We start from the raw sequence: 14,961 nt of genomic DNA on the forward strand, positions 1-14,961 counted from the left end.
ATAGGAGAAAGGAAATAAAATACGCAAAAAATACAAAAAAATAATTGTTTATGGTTACTGCGGCTATATTGGGGCGTACATAGAAATCTAGGAACTGATACCCTAATTCGCGCATTTCAGACTTGACACCCCCCATTAACGGCGAAGTAGGGGGGATCACTGCATATTTAAAGGTTACTGAATAGAAATAATGAGTAAATTGGAAGTACTGTAGGTTTCAGACTAAAAGACACAATTTTTTTTCTCATGATTTGAGCCCTGATGCTTATAGTCTAGTGAGGTGTATCTGCATTTTTTTAATTTATTTTTTTTTTATGGTGAAACACAAGCCAACAAAGAATTTTCTGCTGGCTGACACAGTTTGACCGCCGCTCAGCTGAATGTTGCAAAAATCACAGGAAAATCAATGTAGTAATCCTATTAAAACACATTTCAAAAATTGTAATTATAATGGTTTTATATGGTCCAAAGGACAGTGATTATTTTTTGTCCACAAAATCTGGCACGTCCAGCTGCAATCACATAAAAATGTCAGAATCATTGCATTTTGAAATTTGTTTCACATATTTTAATCATTTCCTTGAAATTTCAGCTCCTTGGTGTTTTTTCCGTATTGATTCTTTTATGACGTCATAAAAAAAAAGAATTTCCATCATTTGCAGCATAATGCCACAAGGGTTAAACACGCAAGTGTGCGTGCATGCTACCACATGTTTTAGGCTAGCGTCTAATTGTACGGCGCATGTTATGTGTGTAATAAATACTGAAAAATCCATAACTGAGACAGCATCTGAAAATACATGAAAATACAGTACATAAAAATCATTTTAAGCTGGTCAGACAATTGATTATTTTGTATAGTTATTAATTACTGAATTAACTGATTATTTAGGTACTGAAGTACCAAACTATTCGATTACTGTAGATACTAAAGTCACCGATTAGGTCATTTCCTAAGGTACTCCATTACTTGAGTACTCGATTCTTTTAATACAAGCAATTTTAGACCTTCCTTTGGCCAAACGCTTGAAAATTTGGGGGAAAAAGCATGAGCACATGGGACTGAATACCTTAAAAAAAATCAAAATACACCTTTGGGATTGAATGAGTAAAGTACGACAGAATCGTTGCATTAGGCGTATTCTTGACGCAATTTCCCTCCAACTGGCAACTTCTAAAATTTGGTCCAAGTTAATTACAAGAGATGGTCGGAAAATAGCGAGGTATGCAAGTAATGTAAAACTATGTGAGTGGAGGGTGGAGGGGGGGCGCTTGAGGGTGTAGGGGGGCGCTTGCCAGTGGAGTAAGTGGGCAAGGGGTCAGGGATGGCCTGGTGGGGTTCTGGAGCCGGTGGGCCCTCCACATTGTCCACACTATTGATGCCTGAGGTGTTGCCTTCACTTATACTAAGTAGGGGGTTAGCAATACGTGTGTGTGTGTGGGGGGGGGGGGGACCCCACAGGGGGCGGGTGAGGAAATGTCATTCGAAATGATCTAAAGCCAAAAGGGAGGAAATTGATTAAAGGGAATGAGTGACCAGGAAGTATGTCAAGGGTCTTTGTTTCGCCTTCGATTAAAATGAAATGTCTCAGTGGTATCGCAGCAAATAGTGCAAATATGTGTGTGGGGGAGGGGGGGTGCGCTCACCATAGTGGAACATATTCGTCATAGGCCGACATTATGTCATTGCAGAATGCAGGAAGTTCCTTCGAAAAAATCAAATCAAATAAAAATGTAAGCCTTAAAAAGTGTTGCGGTCAACATGAAGAATTCTTAACATAAAATAAACGTCATCGACTCAAACGTCTGCTAGTTCGACAAAAATAAACTGGAAATACGGCGTGGCCTTCCAGATTAAAAGCCGCTATTTCAAAATAATATAACACAGGAAAGTAAACCATACAGACTGGAACGCATGAAGAATTCTTAACGGAATAAATCCCATCATAATGCCGCTGTTTGTGAACATGAATGGATTCAGACGTTGGTTCGGTATGCTTGCTTCTTATAATGAAAATAACGTGGTGCAACTGCTAACACCCAACTGGCTCCATTCGCTTCTACTCAAGAGTCGAGTACTATCGAACATCTCTATTGTTCCCAATATTTGTTTTAGACAAATTGTGTTGTAATGAGTCCTTTTTTGTTTGTTTTTAAGCGTTATTTGAAGCTGTCCTGCATATGAGATGGAAATCAAATGTATCTACTTCTCAGTCGATGGTTCTTGAACTACCTTTGGCCAAGTGTCGGCATTGGTACGGTATCTCCTTTTACGGTATCGGCACTGTCGATACGTTGCGCCACTTATCAGAAGACTATCCACTCAAATCAACCGTCATTTATCCGCGGTATAAAACGTGAGAATTTAGTCGGGAAAGAGGGGTACAGTAAGAGGTTGAAGAGCAAACCGGGACCTCTCTCCACAAGTGCTCGGCGAGCGACGCGATTCAGACGTCTTTTGTGCGCCCGAGGAGGAGAAACGCGGCCCGCTGTTTGGCGCGCCTCCTCCTCCCGCGCGGAAACAATCGGGGAGGCTCTCGCCCGGAGCCGGGTCAACAGAATGGGCTATGAATCCTGTGCCTCTCAATCTGCCGGGTGGGTGGTCCGCCTCGCTGGCTCACACACATAGAAACGCTCTACTCCTCCTCTCTCCGCGATAAGCTCGTCCGCTGGGCTACGGCTCAGCGTGCCAGATCTGGGTGCCCGAGCCCGCCTGCCTGCCTGCCTGCCCGCCCGTGGATGGAAACCTTTCCCCGCCTTACCTTACGTATAATATATATACATATAATATATATACACATATATATACACATATATCTATATCTATCTATCTATCTACATATATATATATATATATATATATATATATATATATATATATATATATATATATATATATATATATATAGACACACAAATATATATATATATATATATATTTTATATATTTATATATATATACATATATATAAATATATATATATTTGTGTGTCTATATATATATATATATATATATATATATATATATATATATATATATATATATAGACACACAAATATATATATATTTATATATATATGTATATATATATAAATATATAAAATATATATATATATATATATATATATATATATATATATATTTATATATATATAGATAGATATATAATAGATATATAATAGATAAATATATATAATAGTGTGTATACACAAGTGTTTCTTTTTGTTAAATGTTGCATATTTAAATGAATCTTGGCACATAATAAATATAAAAAATAATATCTCAATTGAAATAATGATAAAGCAATCAGATAAAATAAAAAAAATATATACAATAAAACTCTTTTAATGATTTTCAAATGTTACCTGATTATTTTGAGGTAAATGTGTTGATAAAAGTCGAGATGTAAGTATAGCAAGTAGCAAGATGGAGTATTATTTAAATTATTTTTGAAAAATGTATGTTCAAAAAATTGCTTACAAAAAGTCTACTTGGTATGTTGAAAATGTATGCGTGCAAAAATAACTTCATCTGGAAAAAGAAACCAAAGAAAATTGAACAACATACAGTCCGAATGTATGTATATTATATATATTTTTCATTTTGTATCGTTGAAAACATGCATTATTACATAAAGATCATCAAAATCACCAATAAAACTGAACTATATACCGGTTTGAAAATACCTACTGCTATTGTTTGTCAAATTTGAAATGTTTTAGGAAAACAAAAGACCTGATGAATAACGTTTGGGAAATGGTTCAAATGCATACAATTCTGAAATACTTTGACTAGAATGAAAACGTGGGTGCACACTTTTTTTTTGTGTGTGTCCAACATCAGCGGGTTGTCCTTACCTTAAACTATAGTGACACCTAGTGAGCAATCGAGCAATGTCTCTTCAGAGCCGCAAATACATCCGCTAATTTGACCTTAGAATCTCACCCTGTGCTCAAATGAAAACGGCGAGTCCCGAATTGGACACTTGCGAGTTTGAGGTTGTCAAAAGACGCAATGTGCAAAGTCATACCGGAAATACCGTAAGCGTCACACGCGTTCGTGAAAAAGTGAGGAAATAAACGCGGAGTCGCGTATTAGCTCAACGCTTCCTGTGGCTTGCAGCATTTCAAGTAAGCATCCTGCCGCGGTCTGCGGCCTTCATCCTCTTTTTGACTTCCGTCTGCTCCGCACTTGCAGATCCAAACTCAACCGTACACTTGCTCTAGATGTTTGTTTTTTTTTAAATCCTTCAAACTGTTTATCCCGGGTACCATGATATTGTTTGCGGCGTTCGTGCTCACGTTGGGTAAGTTTATATGCGTTTGAAACTGGCTTGGAATTTTTGAACAGTAATGATTTGTGATGTTCTACAGGTTGCTTGTAGTACTAATGCGACTAGTAAAGTACTTTTACTACGGTGGAACCCCGCCATAGGAAATTAATCCGTTGGGGAGTTGGGATCGTAAAGGGGACAATAGAAACCTATGAAACCTAATTAGCTAATGCGTATTAAATCCCAGGTGAAAACATCAAAATTATATATATATATATATATATATATATATATATATATATATATATATATATATATATATATACTTTCTTAAAAGGATAATCCACTTATTTAGCCATTTTAAGCAGTAACTCTATAACTAAGTTATTTTTCGTGTACACGTACGGTAATTTCCGCACTAAAGGCGCACCGAAAAGCTTTAATTTTTTTTTAAAAACTGATAGGTGCGCCTTATAATCAGTCGCGCCTTATATATGGATCAATATTGAGATTGGATTTGTAGATGTGATAAAGTAAGCTTGACCTGTTTCTTTTGTGTGTTTACAGTTGAACAAGGTTGCTAATATTGACATTGACGACTTATGCTATTGAAAGTTTAGCGTTGTTATTTGAGTTATTATTGTTCTTACTTTGAGTATTATTGTATTGTGATTGAAAAAGTTTTAAAATATGTCATTAATTGAGGGTGCGCCTTATAATCCGGTGCGCCTTATAGTGCGGAAAATACGGAAACTGATTAAATCCCAAAGACGTTTTTACAGAGTGCAGACATTCAATCCCAGGTACTTATTTAGAATATTTATTTATTTTATCACCTGTGCTCAATGACTCAACGACCAATCATGGAATTAGTATTAAAATCCCTAGTAGTTGTAAGAAGTAAATAGCTGCAGTGGTAGCAGTAAATACTCTTATTTTATTTTTTTTGTAGTTATTGATTTGCCTTAACTATGAATGTCGACTGCCTTCCTGCAGGCGTGGCGTTGGCCTCGTCGGCGGAGTCACAAACATTTCCCATTTCGACAACGGAATGGGAACTTTTAAACTTCCCTATGGCTGAAAATGGTACCGACACCGAAACGATGGAAAACAGCAACAGCACCATCGCGGCTAGCACCATGAGCTACGCTAACGCCAGTGTTGCTGTTACGCCTTGGTCGGATCAAAAAGGTATGTGAAAATATTCATTGTCGCCACGAAAATGACACGAAAACACAGGGGACGACAAAGCTTGGGGACTCCGCCCCCTGAGGCCCCGCCCCCCTGAAGCACCCGCTTTGCATGCCGCTGTAAAAATACCAAATGCGATTTGGCAAGCATACAGTTGTATCATTAAAAAACAAACCAAATAAAGATTAAAAGTCACATTCTTCTATCCTACTTGACCCAGGTAACAAAACCGAAGGCACTTCCGATGAAAACACGCCTTCGCCCATGCCCACTTCCTCCATCTTCCCCACCAAAATGACGGAAAATCCGAAGAAGCAAAGTAAGTGACTTTCCTTGCTAATGGGCCAGAACTCAAGTGGGCGTATATGCGTGATGACAAAGAATTTTATATATATATATATATATATATATATATATATATATATATATATATATATATATATATATATATATATATATATATATAAAATATTTTCAGTGATGTAACGTTAAAAAAACGTAAGCTAGGGACGTCGTAAACCAGGGGTCCTCTGTGCTTATCACTTAAATCTGAGTTTTGAGATAAAATGTTGTAATAGTTGATCTCTTCTGGGACAAAAAAAAAATCGATTTAAATTAATAAACAACTTTAAAAAAGTTTCATCTTTCTTCTTCCCTTGTATGATTTTTCTCAAACAGTTATCACCACAGCGAAGCCATACGTGAGGAAAGGCTATGACACGACTGGTGAGTGGTTGTCCAGCATACTTTTGTATAAAATATATCAATTTTGAGTGTCGTCGTTATTGTTTATGCACCATTCTGTCCCTCCAAGGTATCATCATCCTCATTTTGATCATTGTGGTAGCCATTGGATTCCTGATTGCTTGCTACATCTCCAAGAGGCGAGGAAAGGTACACACCCCTTGAAAAATGGATCATGAAAAATCATACAAGGAAAGAAGAAAGATGAAACTTTTTTAAAGTTGTTTATTAATTTAAATCGATTTTTTTTTTGTCCCAGAAGAGATCAACTATTACAACATTTTATCTCAAAACTCAGATTTAAGTGATAAGCACAGAGGACCCCTGGTTTACGACGTCCCTAGCTTACGTTTTTTTAACGTTACAAAGTACATTTTTCCCACCTTACGGCATCAACGCCAATTACAAGTTAGAAGTAAGAAGATGAAGATGCGCTGGACTATAAGTCACAGGGCTCAAATCATGAAAAAAAAGTTACGGCTTATAGTCCAAAAACTACAATACTTTTATTCTATTTTTTTTTTTAAGAAAAATCTTGTTTAATACAACTTAGCATATGTTTTTCAGCGCTACAACGTCGACCTCTCGAGAGCAGATGAGGCTGCGGTCCCTCTGAGCCCCGTGGAGCCCATGTTAGCCAATGACAGCGCACCACACAACGGTCAGCGTAAAACTAGGAGTATACGCAGTCAGCGAGATTATATATATATATATATATATATAGGGTTAGGGTCATATTTTAGGCCTGCACAAGCGGATTTTAATCGTGGTCACGATATTGGCTGCCACGAATAAATGAGCTGATGGCAACATTAACATTTAAAAATTCAGACTTTTTAGTTTTTTTTTTTATTACAAGTCAAAGCAAGTATTACCACCAGGGTGCGATATTTCCCACATGTTTGCGTGATAAAAGCCTCTTATTTTCTCACCCCATTATTGATCAGTGTGAAATGGCGTTGAGTTTGAAATTTCACCTGATTCCTAATATTTACTTTGAAATGATTGAAAGGGACATTTTGAATGCTAACTGATTAAAAATTAACTTAAAAGTAAATAATGTGCTCGATTCGAAGCAGGCTTATTTTTTTCATTGGTTTGCACTCAGCAAGTAAGTTGAGTTCTGTGTTGCCCTGTGTGCCAAGTTTTGCCATTAATTATTATTTTAGATTATTATTATTATTTGTAAGTATCAAGCCTTCGAGCCTTGTTTATATACTGCTTGTTTAAAAAGGGCAATAAATAGACATATGTGAGCAAACGTGATGAATAATCGTGATTTCAATTTTGACCAAAATAATTGTTTTTACTTCTATAAATTATATCATATTTGGCCATAATCCATCATCCATCATCCATCATCATGTAAAATCACGCAGGTTTCCAGACATTTGAAAGTGGTGAAAAGAGGTCAACAGATGAAGAAAACGAGGCGACCAAAAATAAGAAGGAAGATGAACTAAAAGGTAAGAGAGTTATGTTTTGATGATTTAACTTCCTCTTTCTTAAGATAGACACGCAATGAAAAGGGAAGTGCGTGTTACTGTATCACAGTTCACACCACCTTCTCACATATCAACTTGAAAATACTTGATACTGATTTGTAAAAAACGTCTTACTCTTTTTAATGAGTAAGCTGTAAAGCAGGGGTGTCAAACATAGGGCCCGCGGCCCGGTTCTGGCCCGCAAATGAGTTGAATCCGGCCCGTATAAGTATAAACATGAGCAGATTTTTTGTCATTTTTTAATCAATAAAAAAACTTGAAATGTTTGATGTTAATAGTAATGATGAAATGTTAATAGTAATGTTTATGTTTTATGATTAATAGTGATGTTGCATATGTACTATTTTGGACAGTGTTAACAAAAAACAATTTGAAGTTGCTGTTTAAAGTTATAAATGATGATAAATGATTTTATTGGTCCGGCCCACTTGGGAATAGACTGTTTGTGTAATTTTTTTAATTTCACTATGTTGACTTTAGTAATTATGACTTTAGTAATTATGACAATCGTGCCAAAATATTTGATGAAATTTCACATAATTCCTGACTATTTCCTTCCACATATTTCAACTTCATTATCGTTATTTCTATTTATAGTAATTACTATATAAATCAAGTTGGAAAACAATTATTTTTAACTTTTTGAAAATCTGAAAAAATGCTAAATTCCAACTCTATTCTTATATCTTCGTTTTACTGTCTAAATCCCACTATAAAAACTGTTTCATGCAAAACCATGTGAAAATATCAGTTGAAATTTCTCATTAAATTTACGTTATATGAATGATACTCCATTTTTATTCTCCTGTTTCCTCTTGATTTTCCTCATACTTCAACTTTTCTCTGGACATTTCTTTTTCCACAATAATAATACTCAAAAAATTTGTTTTTGTTTTAAAAAAAAAACGAATTATTTTTCGCAATCCTCACTTTTTTCCTTGTAAACTTTTATTATTGAACGACTGGAGGTGCCAATTGCGGCTGCAGTAATATTTTTCCCCACACGAGGGAGCTATTTTTCAACAGTGGCCAGTTGGCGTGACCAAATGGCCAGCAAAATACAGTATTTACTCATTATAGTCTATGCTATGTTAAACACTAGATGATTTTACCAAAGGCTATCCCACTGAGTCCCAGTGTCCTCATTAGAGGACATCCTGTACTTTGCAAAGATATCCCGTGTTTGGGTGGGTCGCAATTCACTTTGCTGTCTTGAAGAGACGAAATGGACACAAGAGTGGAGACAAATGAATGGGCCGGGTCTCGGGAGGATATCGGCTCTTTTTTTTTTTTTTTTCTTCGCGTTTGAGCTTGTCTAACTTCCTCAGGCAAGACTCCGTCTGAGCGGAAGGCGATGATGGCCGCTTTGGAACGAGAAGGCGGGAATAGTTCTTTCTCTGACGGGAAACGAGTCATTAAAGTATGAGGGTTTGAAAAAAATGATTGGGGTGCCGTCAAAATTGGGTTCAGACATTAAGTTGGAGAACCGGACCCTTAACTCATTCAGTACCCTCAACATTCTAGTACGGGGGAGAATCTGGTCTTGCAGTTCCTTCGTGGACCCCCTAGGGTACCCGTACCCCCATTTGAGAACCACTGATCCATAATCCCATCGGCGTGTTTCGGACTTCCCCGACTCAATCCAAAACTACTCCTGCGATCGTCCAGAAGTCCACAAAAGTCAATCAAGATGATGATTTTTTTTGGAGCTACCTCATAATGATGCTGGCCCGCCTCTTTAAGCCCCGCCCCAAATATCCTACAGCACCCGGTCTTCTAATTACACGTCTGCCTTACTTTCCCAGCGCGTCCAACAGCTGCAGCGTGTCTGAACTAATTACATCTCGTTAGCTGCATAATAGTGCAATGTCTTAAACGTGCATCGCGATATATTGCGATACCGCAAAGGCGTATTGCGATACGTATTGCGATATATTGGGCAATGTTTATCAAGAAAAAAATCCATGGCATATGTATTGACAATGACTGAAAAAAAAAAAGGAAGTTATTACAATAGATACATTCTATTTACAGTGAATCCCCGAGTTTCGGGTCCCTAGCTTATCTTCACGTTACGTTTTGTTTGTTGTACATAGAGAAAAATGTGCCGAAAACCCGAGGTGGAAATCTTGTTCCGTTTTTTTTTGTTTTTTTTTCCCCCTTACACATTTTTTAACTCCATAGGTCCGGGAAACCCCATTTTGAGGAAAATGCCGCATAACATTCAGTTATATCATTTATTTAATTCGAGAAATTCATTGTATGACAAAACTATACGTATGACAATAAATCTCGAATCTTGAATCTGAATGAAAAACCCTTATCAGTCAATCTTTAGTAAATAGTACGAAAAATTAACCGCCACCCCTTCGCTCTCTTTGACATCGCGTTTTCAACCTTTTCTCGCCATCCTCGAAAATATGAATTTTCATCAAGCGGTCCCCTCCGATTGGTCCAATTTCTGTTTTTTTCATCCCCTTACAGCCGAAGCCGAGTCCGCATCGCCACCTGCAGACGAGCCGCGGAGCGAACCTCCGGATGCCGAGCCAGCGAAAACCAACGAAGCCGACCCGCGAATCTCCGAGGCGTCTGCGGACGAGATTCCGAAGAATGAGAACAACAGCAACAATTTTGATGTGACGCCGAGGAAAGGTCGCATGAGAATCGCAAACCACAGCTGACAAATCATTTGAAGGGCAAAAATAGAATACCAGAAGTGGTACAACAGTTGACTACCTCTTTAAAGCGTTTAAACAGGTTACAGTTAGTCTAAATCAGAAAAAAAAACAATGAATGCAAGTGCAGCTGAATATAAAAAAAAAAAAATACATTTCACGTAGAAAAAAAACAAAGCCTTTTTCCCTGGGCCCATGCACCCCCCCCCCCCCCCGTATCACCTTGCGCCCCCCCCAGGTGATGGGGGGGGGGGCAAGGTGATGTTAGAGAAGAACTGCATTAAGTTATCTGAAAGCCACTTTACGTAAAAGACTAAAAGTCAGTGTTTAGCATCTGCTAATAATTTACGCATCGTGGATTCACCTGTTTGATTTGTTTGTCATCAAAGCAGATTTCAAATCAGACATCGTCTTTTGGGAGATATCCCTCGACGACCTGGTGTGAGAATTGACCTCTAACTTCAAAAAACACGGTAAGTCACGCCACGGCTAAAGGTGGCGAAAAGGCTAAAGGGTGAGAAAAGCGGTGACGCTGACCAATAGCTTACCGGCGTCTTCGGGACGCCGACCAATAGCGGAGCGGCGTCTTAGTGTCGTATGCAGTGACGCGTTTAGTGACGTAAGAGCAGGGTGCAACTCGCAAGAACGTTGGCCGCCAAGTTTGAATTTTTGGTTAATTGTCAATGCCGTAAAGTGAGAAAAATGTTGTAAAAAGGGGACGAAACAAACTTAAAATTCCGCAAACGTGAAAAAACGTAAGCTAACGATGCTATCACCCCGGCTTCACTAATATATCCAATATTTTGTTTTCGCTTTACCTAAAAGTCACAAAATTCAGACAGCGAGTGGGCCCAAAAACTGCTTTTGCAGCACAAAACAAACGACGGGAGCGAAGCGAATAGCTCCCTTCACTTTTAACGATTCCGCACTTTGTCAAATGGAGTTTTTCCTTCCCACGATTGAACAATTTGCGGTCGGAAAGGGGAGACGACGAGCAGCTGTTCCCTTGTAAGGGGAGGGCACTTCCCGACCGTTCTTCCCAGCTGTGCTCCGTTATTACCGAGGCGACGATCGCGTCGCTAGCCTGTTACAGTTTTATACGCTACCATAACATTTGAGCGCCATAAAGCGAGCAATAAAAACAAAGGTCCCTGACCTGTCTGTGAACCGAACCATCCCAAAATAATTAAGAGAGCGTTTTGCCGGTGGAGGTCCAGCGGTAGCTTCCCCGCAAATCGGGCAATCCGTCAAACATGAAAGCCGGCGGCGCTGACGGGAAAATAACACGCTGCTGAGCTTCCCCGCTTCCATAATTATGCTGCTTGGAGTTTATGACTCGTCAGCCGTCGAGTATTACTCAACAGCGCCACGGTGACCAGCGGTCTTTTACTTTGTTTATTTGTTGTTTTTTTTTGGATCCGCCTTCCAAAACCAGGTGGGAATACGTGAAGAGGTGATTTTTCTTTTTTTACTCCACAAATGTTCTCTCACGGACGCATTATGCCGACTTTGGAGTTCATTTCGTCATTTCTACTTCTCGATTACCGGATTTTTCCGAAAATTGGCCACACCGGCATACAAGCTGCAGATTACGATTAAAATTCGATTAATTGTACAGCCCATATATATATATATATATATATATATATATATATATATATATATATATATATATATATATATATATATATATGTGCTTGTCTTTTTGCTACGATTAAAATTCGATTAATTGTACAGCCCTATATATATATATATATATATATATATATATATATATATATATATATATATATATATATATATATATATATATATATATATATATATATATATATATATATATATATATATATATATATATATTTATATATATATATATGTGCTTGTCTTTTTGCTACGATTAAAATTTGATTAATTGTACAGCCCTATGTATACATATATATATATATATATATATATATATATATATATATATATATATATATATATATATATATATATATATATATATATATATATATATATATATGTTGTTTTTTTTTCAAATATTTCTGAAAATAAAATAACTAGAAGAAGGATTTTTATATTTAGACTAAACGTTGATTGAAGTGGCCATAGTTTAAATCCCCAATCAAACTATTGTGAAGCAGCTTTGATTTTTTTTGAAAGTGAGACGAACTGCAAATTAACGGCGCTTGGGAGATCGTTCCAATTTGCGGGCTTTTCTCGCTAAGACGCGTAAATCACATCAATGGCAGCGTGGTAGGATTATGTCAGCTAGCCTCTTGCTCAAACAGCTGTTTCTGCATTGGGGGTCAAAGTTCACGGTAGAGGCCACGTAAACTTGCCCAAAACAGCCAAATGGACAAAAAAAAAACAAAAAAACAGATGATGGATGTGGGACAGAGCGCATGGTTGCTTTGTTTTGACTCTTCACTCACTCACAAACTTTCTTTCTTTATTTTTGCAGGTTAAGAGATTAACAACTGCGAAAATGAAGCAACTTGTGGTAATAATTCATCTAAATGAGCTAAAAGGTGAAATATCTGAAAATTTGTTGCAACACTGAAAACTCATGTGTTTTACGCTGTTCCCTGAATGCATCATATGTAATAGCTTGACACATTCAAAACATTGAATTTATGTCGTCATTTTTTCTAATTGTAACGTATATTTCGGTTATTTTGTTGTCAGCTATTTCAATGAGAAAGAGGTAGAACCTCACAACTTCTTGAATTTCTTCCTACTCCTTTTAAACATGTAAACTGAATGCCTATATCCATTGTTGATACCCCCCTTCATTTTAGTTTTTAATTTCTTATCTTATTCTCTCCATTTCCATTTGTATTCCATTTACTATATATGTTCAATAAATTAAAAAAAAATCAATAAAGTTAGTACGTTTCTTTTGCATATATATATATATATATATATATATATATATATATATATATATATATATATATATATATATATATTTTTTTTATATGTTTCCAGAAAATCTGGGTCACGTCTATGAAAATCGCATTTAAAAAAAATGCTCCATTCCATTCCCGCATTTAATTTCATGAGTTTAGTTCGCCGTCTTTTCGCTTGTCGCTGGTAGAAAGGTCAACATTTCAATTTGAATGTGTTGTTGTGTCATTTATTTAATTTGACGTTGAAAAATCCCCGGGGGTGCTCAACGGACCTTCCGGCGGGATTACGTATCACCTTTCCCGTCGGGTGTTCCGTTTCCCGCCATTTGATTGCTAGCCAATGGTTAAAAGCAGCTTGTTTCCATGGGCCGGGATCTTGATTCGACCGTGGAGCGGGTGAAAATTTGGAGGTGCGCTCGTGACGGAAGAAGGCGACCGCAGTCACGGCTGGCCCGCATGGAAGCGGAACCCAAACCTCTTCTTCCTCCCCAACCAAACGTCTCCGGTCTCAGTAGCCGTCGCTATTTATACGCCGTGCGTATTTGCGGGACGAATGTTTAGCATGTGGTAGCTCACAGTAAAAGCCATCTCTCAAAGAGAGGACTGATTCATTTAGGGCATTTTATAAATGTTATCATATTCGCCGTTTTGGGTTTCTTTTTTTTTTTCTCAAGATGTGTATAGGGTGCGTCGGGGTGCGCGTCGTCCACACTTGGATCTATCGTATTCAATTTTTATTTATTCAAGTTAATTTGTATATCCCTGTATCACGAAAAAGAAGTCCTACAGAACAACATAACTACACAACAGCAAGGGAATGGGAAAAAAAAAAATCTCCATCAGGGTAAATAAGAAACCTTCAAAAGGGACCGCAAGTGGGAGGAGCCCCCTTCCGGGCTCAACGGGTTGCACTAGATGCCGAGCGCTAAAAATAACATATTCTGCCATGTTACGAACGAAGTGCCCAGTGCAAAGATTCTCTATTTGTTGTAATCGCAACTAAAATTTGTTGGTCAACTATCACTGTGCTCTAGAAAATTGTTGTTTTATTTCAATTACGTATCAAAATATGAGTCCTGTTTCTATTGTTTTGTGTGCCTCATATATATAGCGGTGATTCTACTTACGAATGTCTGCTCGCCCAAAGTCAGCTGGGATAGGCACCAGCAAACCTGCCGCCTCAGTGAGGATTAGCGGCTATTTCATGTGATGAAATAACTTTCGGAACTAATCAATTTCCTAAGTAGGAGTACTACTATAATGTGACGTATCAAATATGCGCTTTAGTATCATAGTATCATTGATAATAAAAAACAAACAAACAAAAACATAACTCAAATTATTTGACTGTGTATAGTTTTTTGTTGTTGTACTTTTTTTTTAGTGCTAACCGTTTCATATCATAACTGACAGAATAACTACAGGCGGGGCCGCTGCGATCCAGCCGCTAAAACCGTCTTTGCCGCGCAGAATCATCAAGCTCAGAATTATCGAGCGCAGTGAATGACGGCCGAACGGATGTGCTCATAAGGCGAAAACTGCAATTTAAGCCTCCGTCAAGGAGCTCAGCCTGTGGAATGCAGTCCATTGATTTAAGGTCACTGTTGAACTGTTGAGCTTAAAAGAAGCTATTAATACCGCAGAAACCTTAATG

At 37.5% G+C, this 14,961-nt stretch overlaps 1 protein-coding gene across 1 annotated transcript; it reads left to right on the forward strand.

Annotated features, from left to right (window-relative positions):
• Window positions 1-4,145: 4,145 nt before the first annotated feature.
• On the forward strand, window positions 4,146-13,225 carry LOC148421602 (uncharacterized). Its single transcript, XM_088419767.1, has 10 exons — window positions 4,146-4,307; window positions 5,271-5,465; window positions 5,686-5,784; window positions 6,144-6,191; window positions 6,280-6,359; window positions 6,777-6,870; window positions 7,589-7,675; window positions 10,199-10,366; window positions 10,782-10,862; window positions 12,860-13,225. Exons 1-9 carry the CDS (start codon window positions 4,274-4,276, stop codon window positions 10,832-10,834), a joined length of 858 nt encoding a protein of 285 aa, XP_088275893.1. The 5' UTR covers window positions 4,146-4,273; the 3' UTR covers window positions 10,835-10,862; window positions 12,860-13,225.
• Window positions 13,226-14,961: the final 1,736 nt, after the last annotated feature.

The sequence above is a fragment of the Hippichthys cyanospilos genome, chromosome 7 (genome assembly GCF_059441005.1).
Source record: "Hippichthys cyanospilos isolate Australia breed blue-spotted pipefish chromosome 7, RoL_Hcya_1.0, whole genome shotgun sequence".
NCBI lineage: Eukaryota > Metazoa > Chordata > Actinopteri > Syngnathiformes > Syngnathidae > Hippichthys > Hippichthys cyanospilos.

Excerpts from the sequence above, each read along its gene's own strand:
- LOC148421602 (XM_088419767.1), top strand. The coding sequence starts at position 4,274 with ATGATATTGTTTGCGGCGTTCGTGCTCACGTTGG. Across the intron at positions 5,466-5,685 it reads GCCTTGGTCGGATCAAAAAG|GTAACAAAACCGAAGGCACT; the intron begins GTATGTGAAAAT and ends TACTTGACCCAG. Across the intron at positions 6,192-6,279 it reads GAAAGGCTATGACACGACTG|GTATCATCATCCTCATTTTG; the intron begins GTGAGTGGTTGT and ends TGTCCCTCCAAG.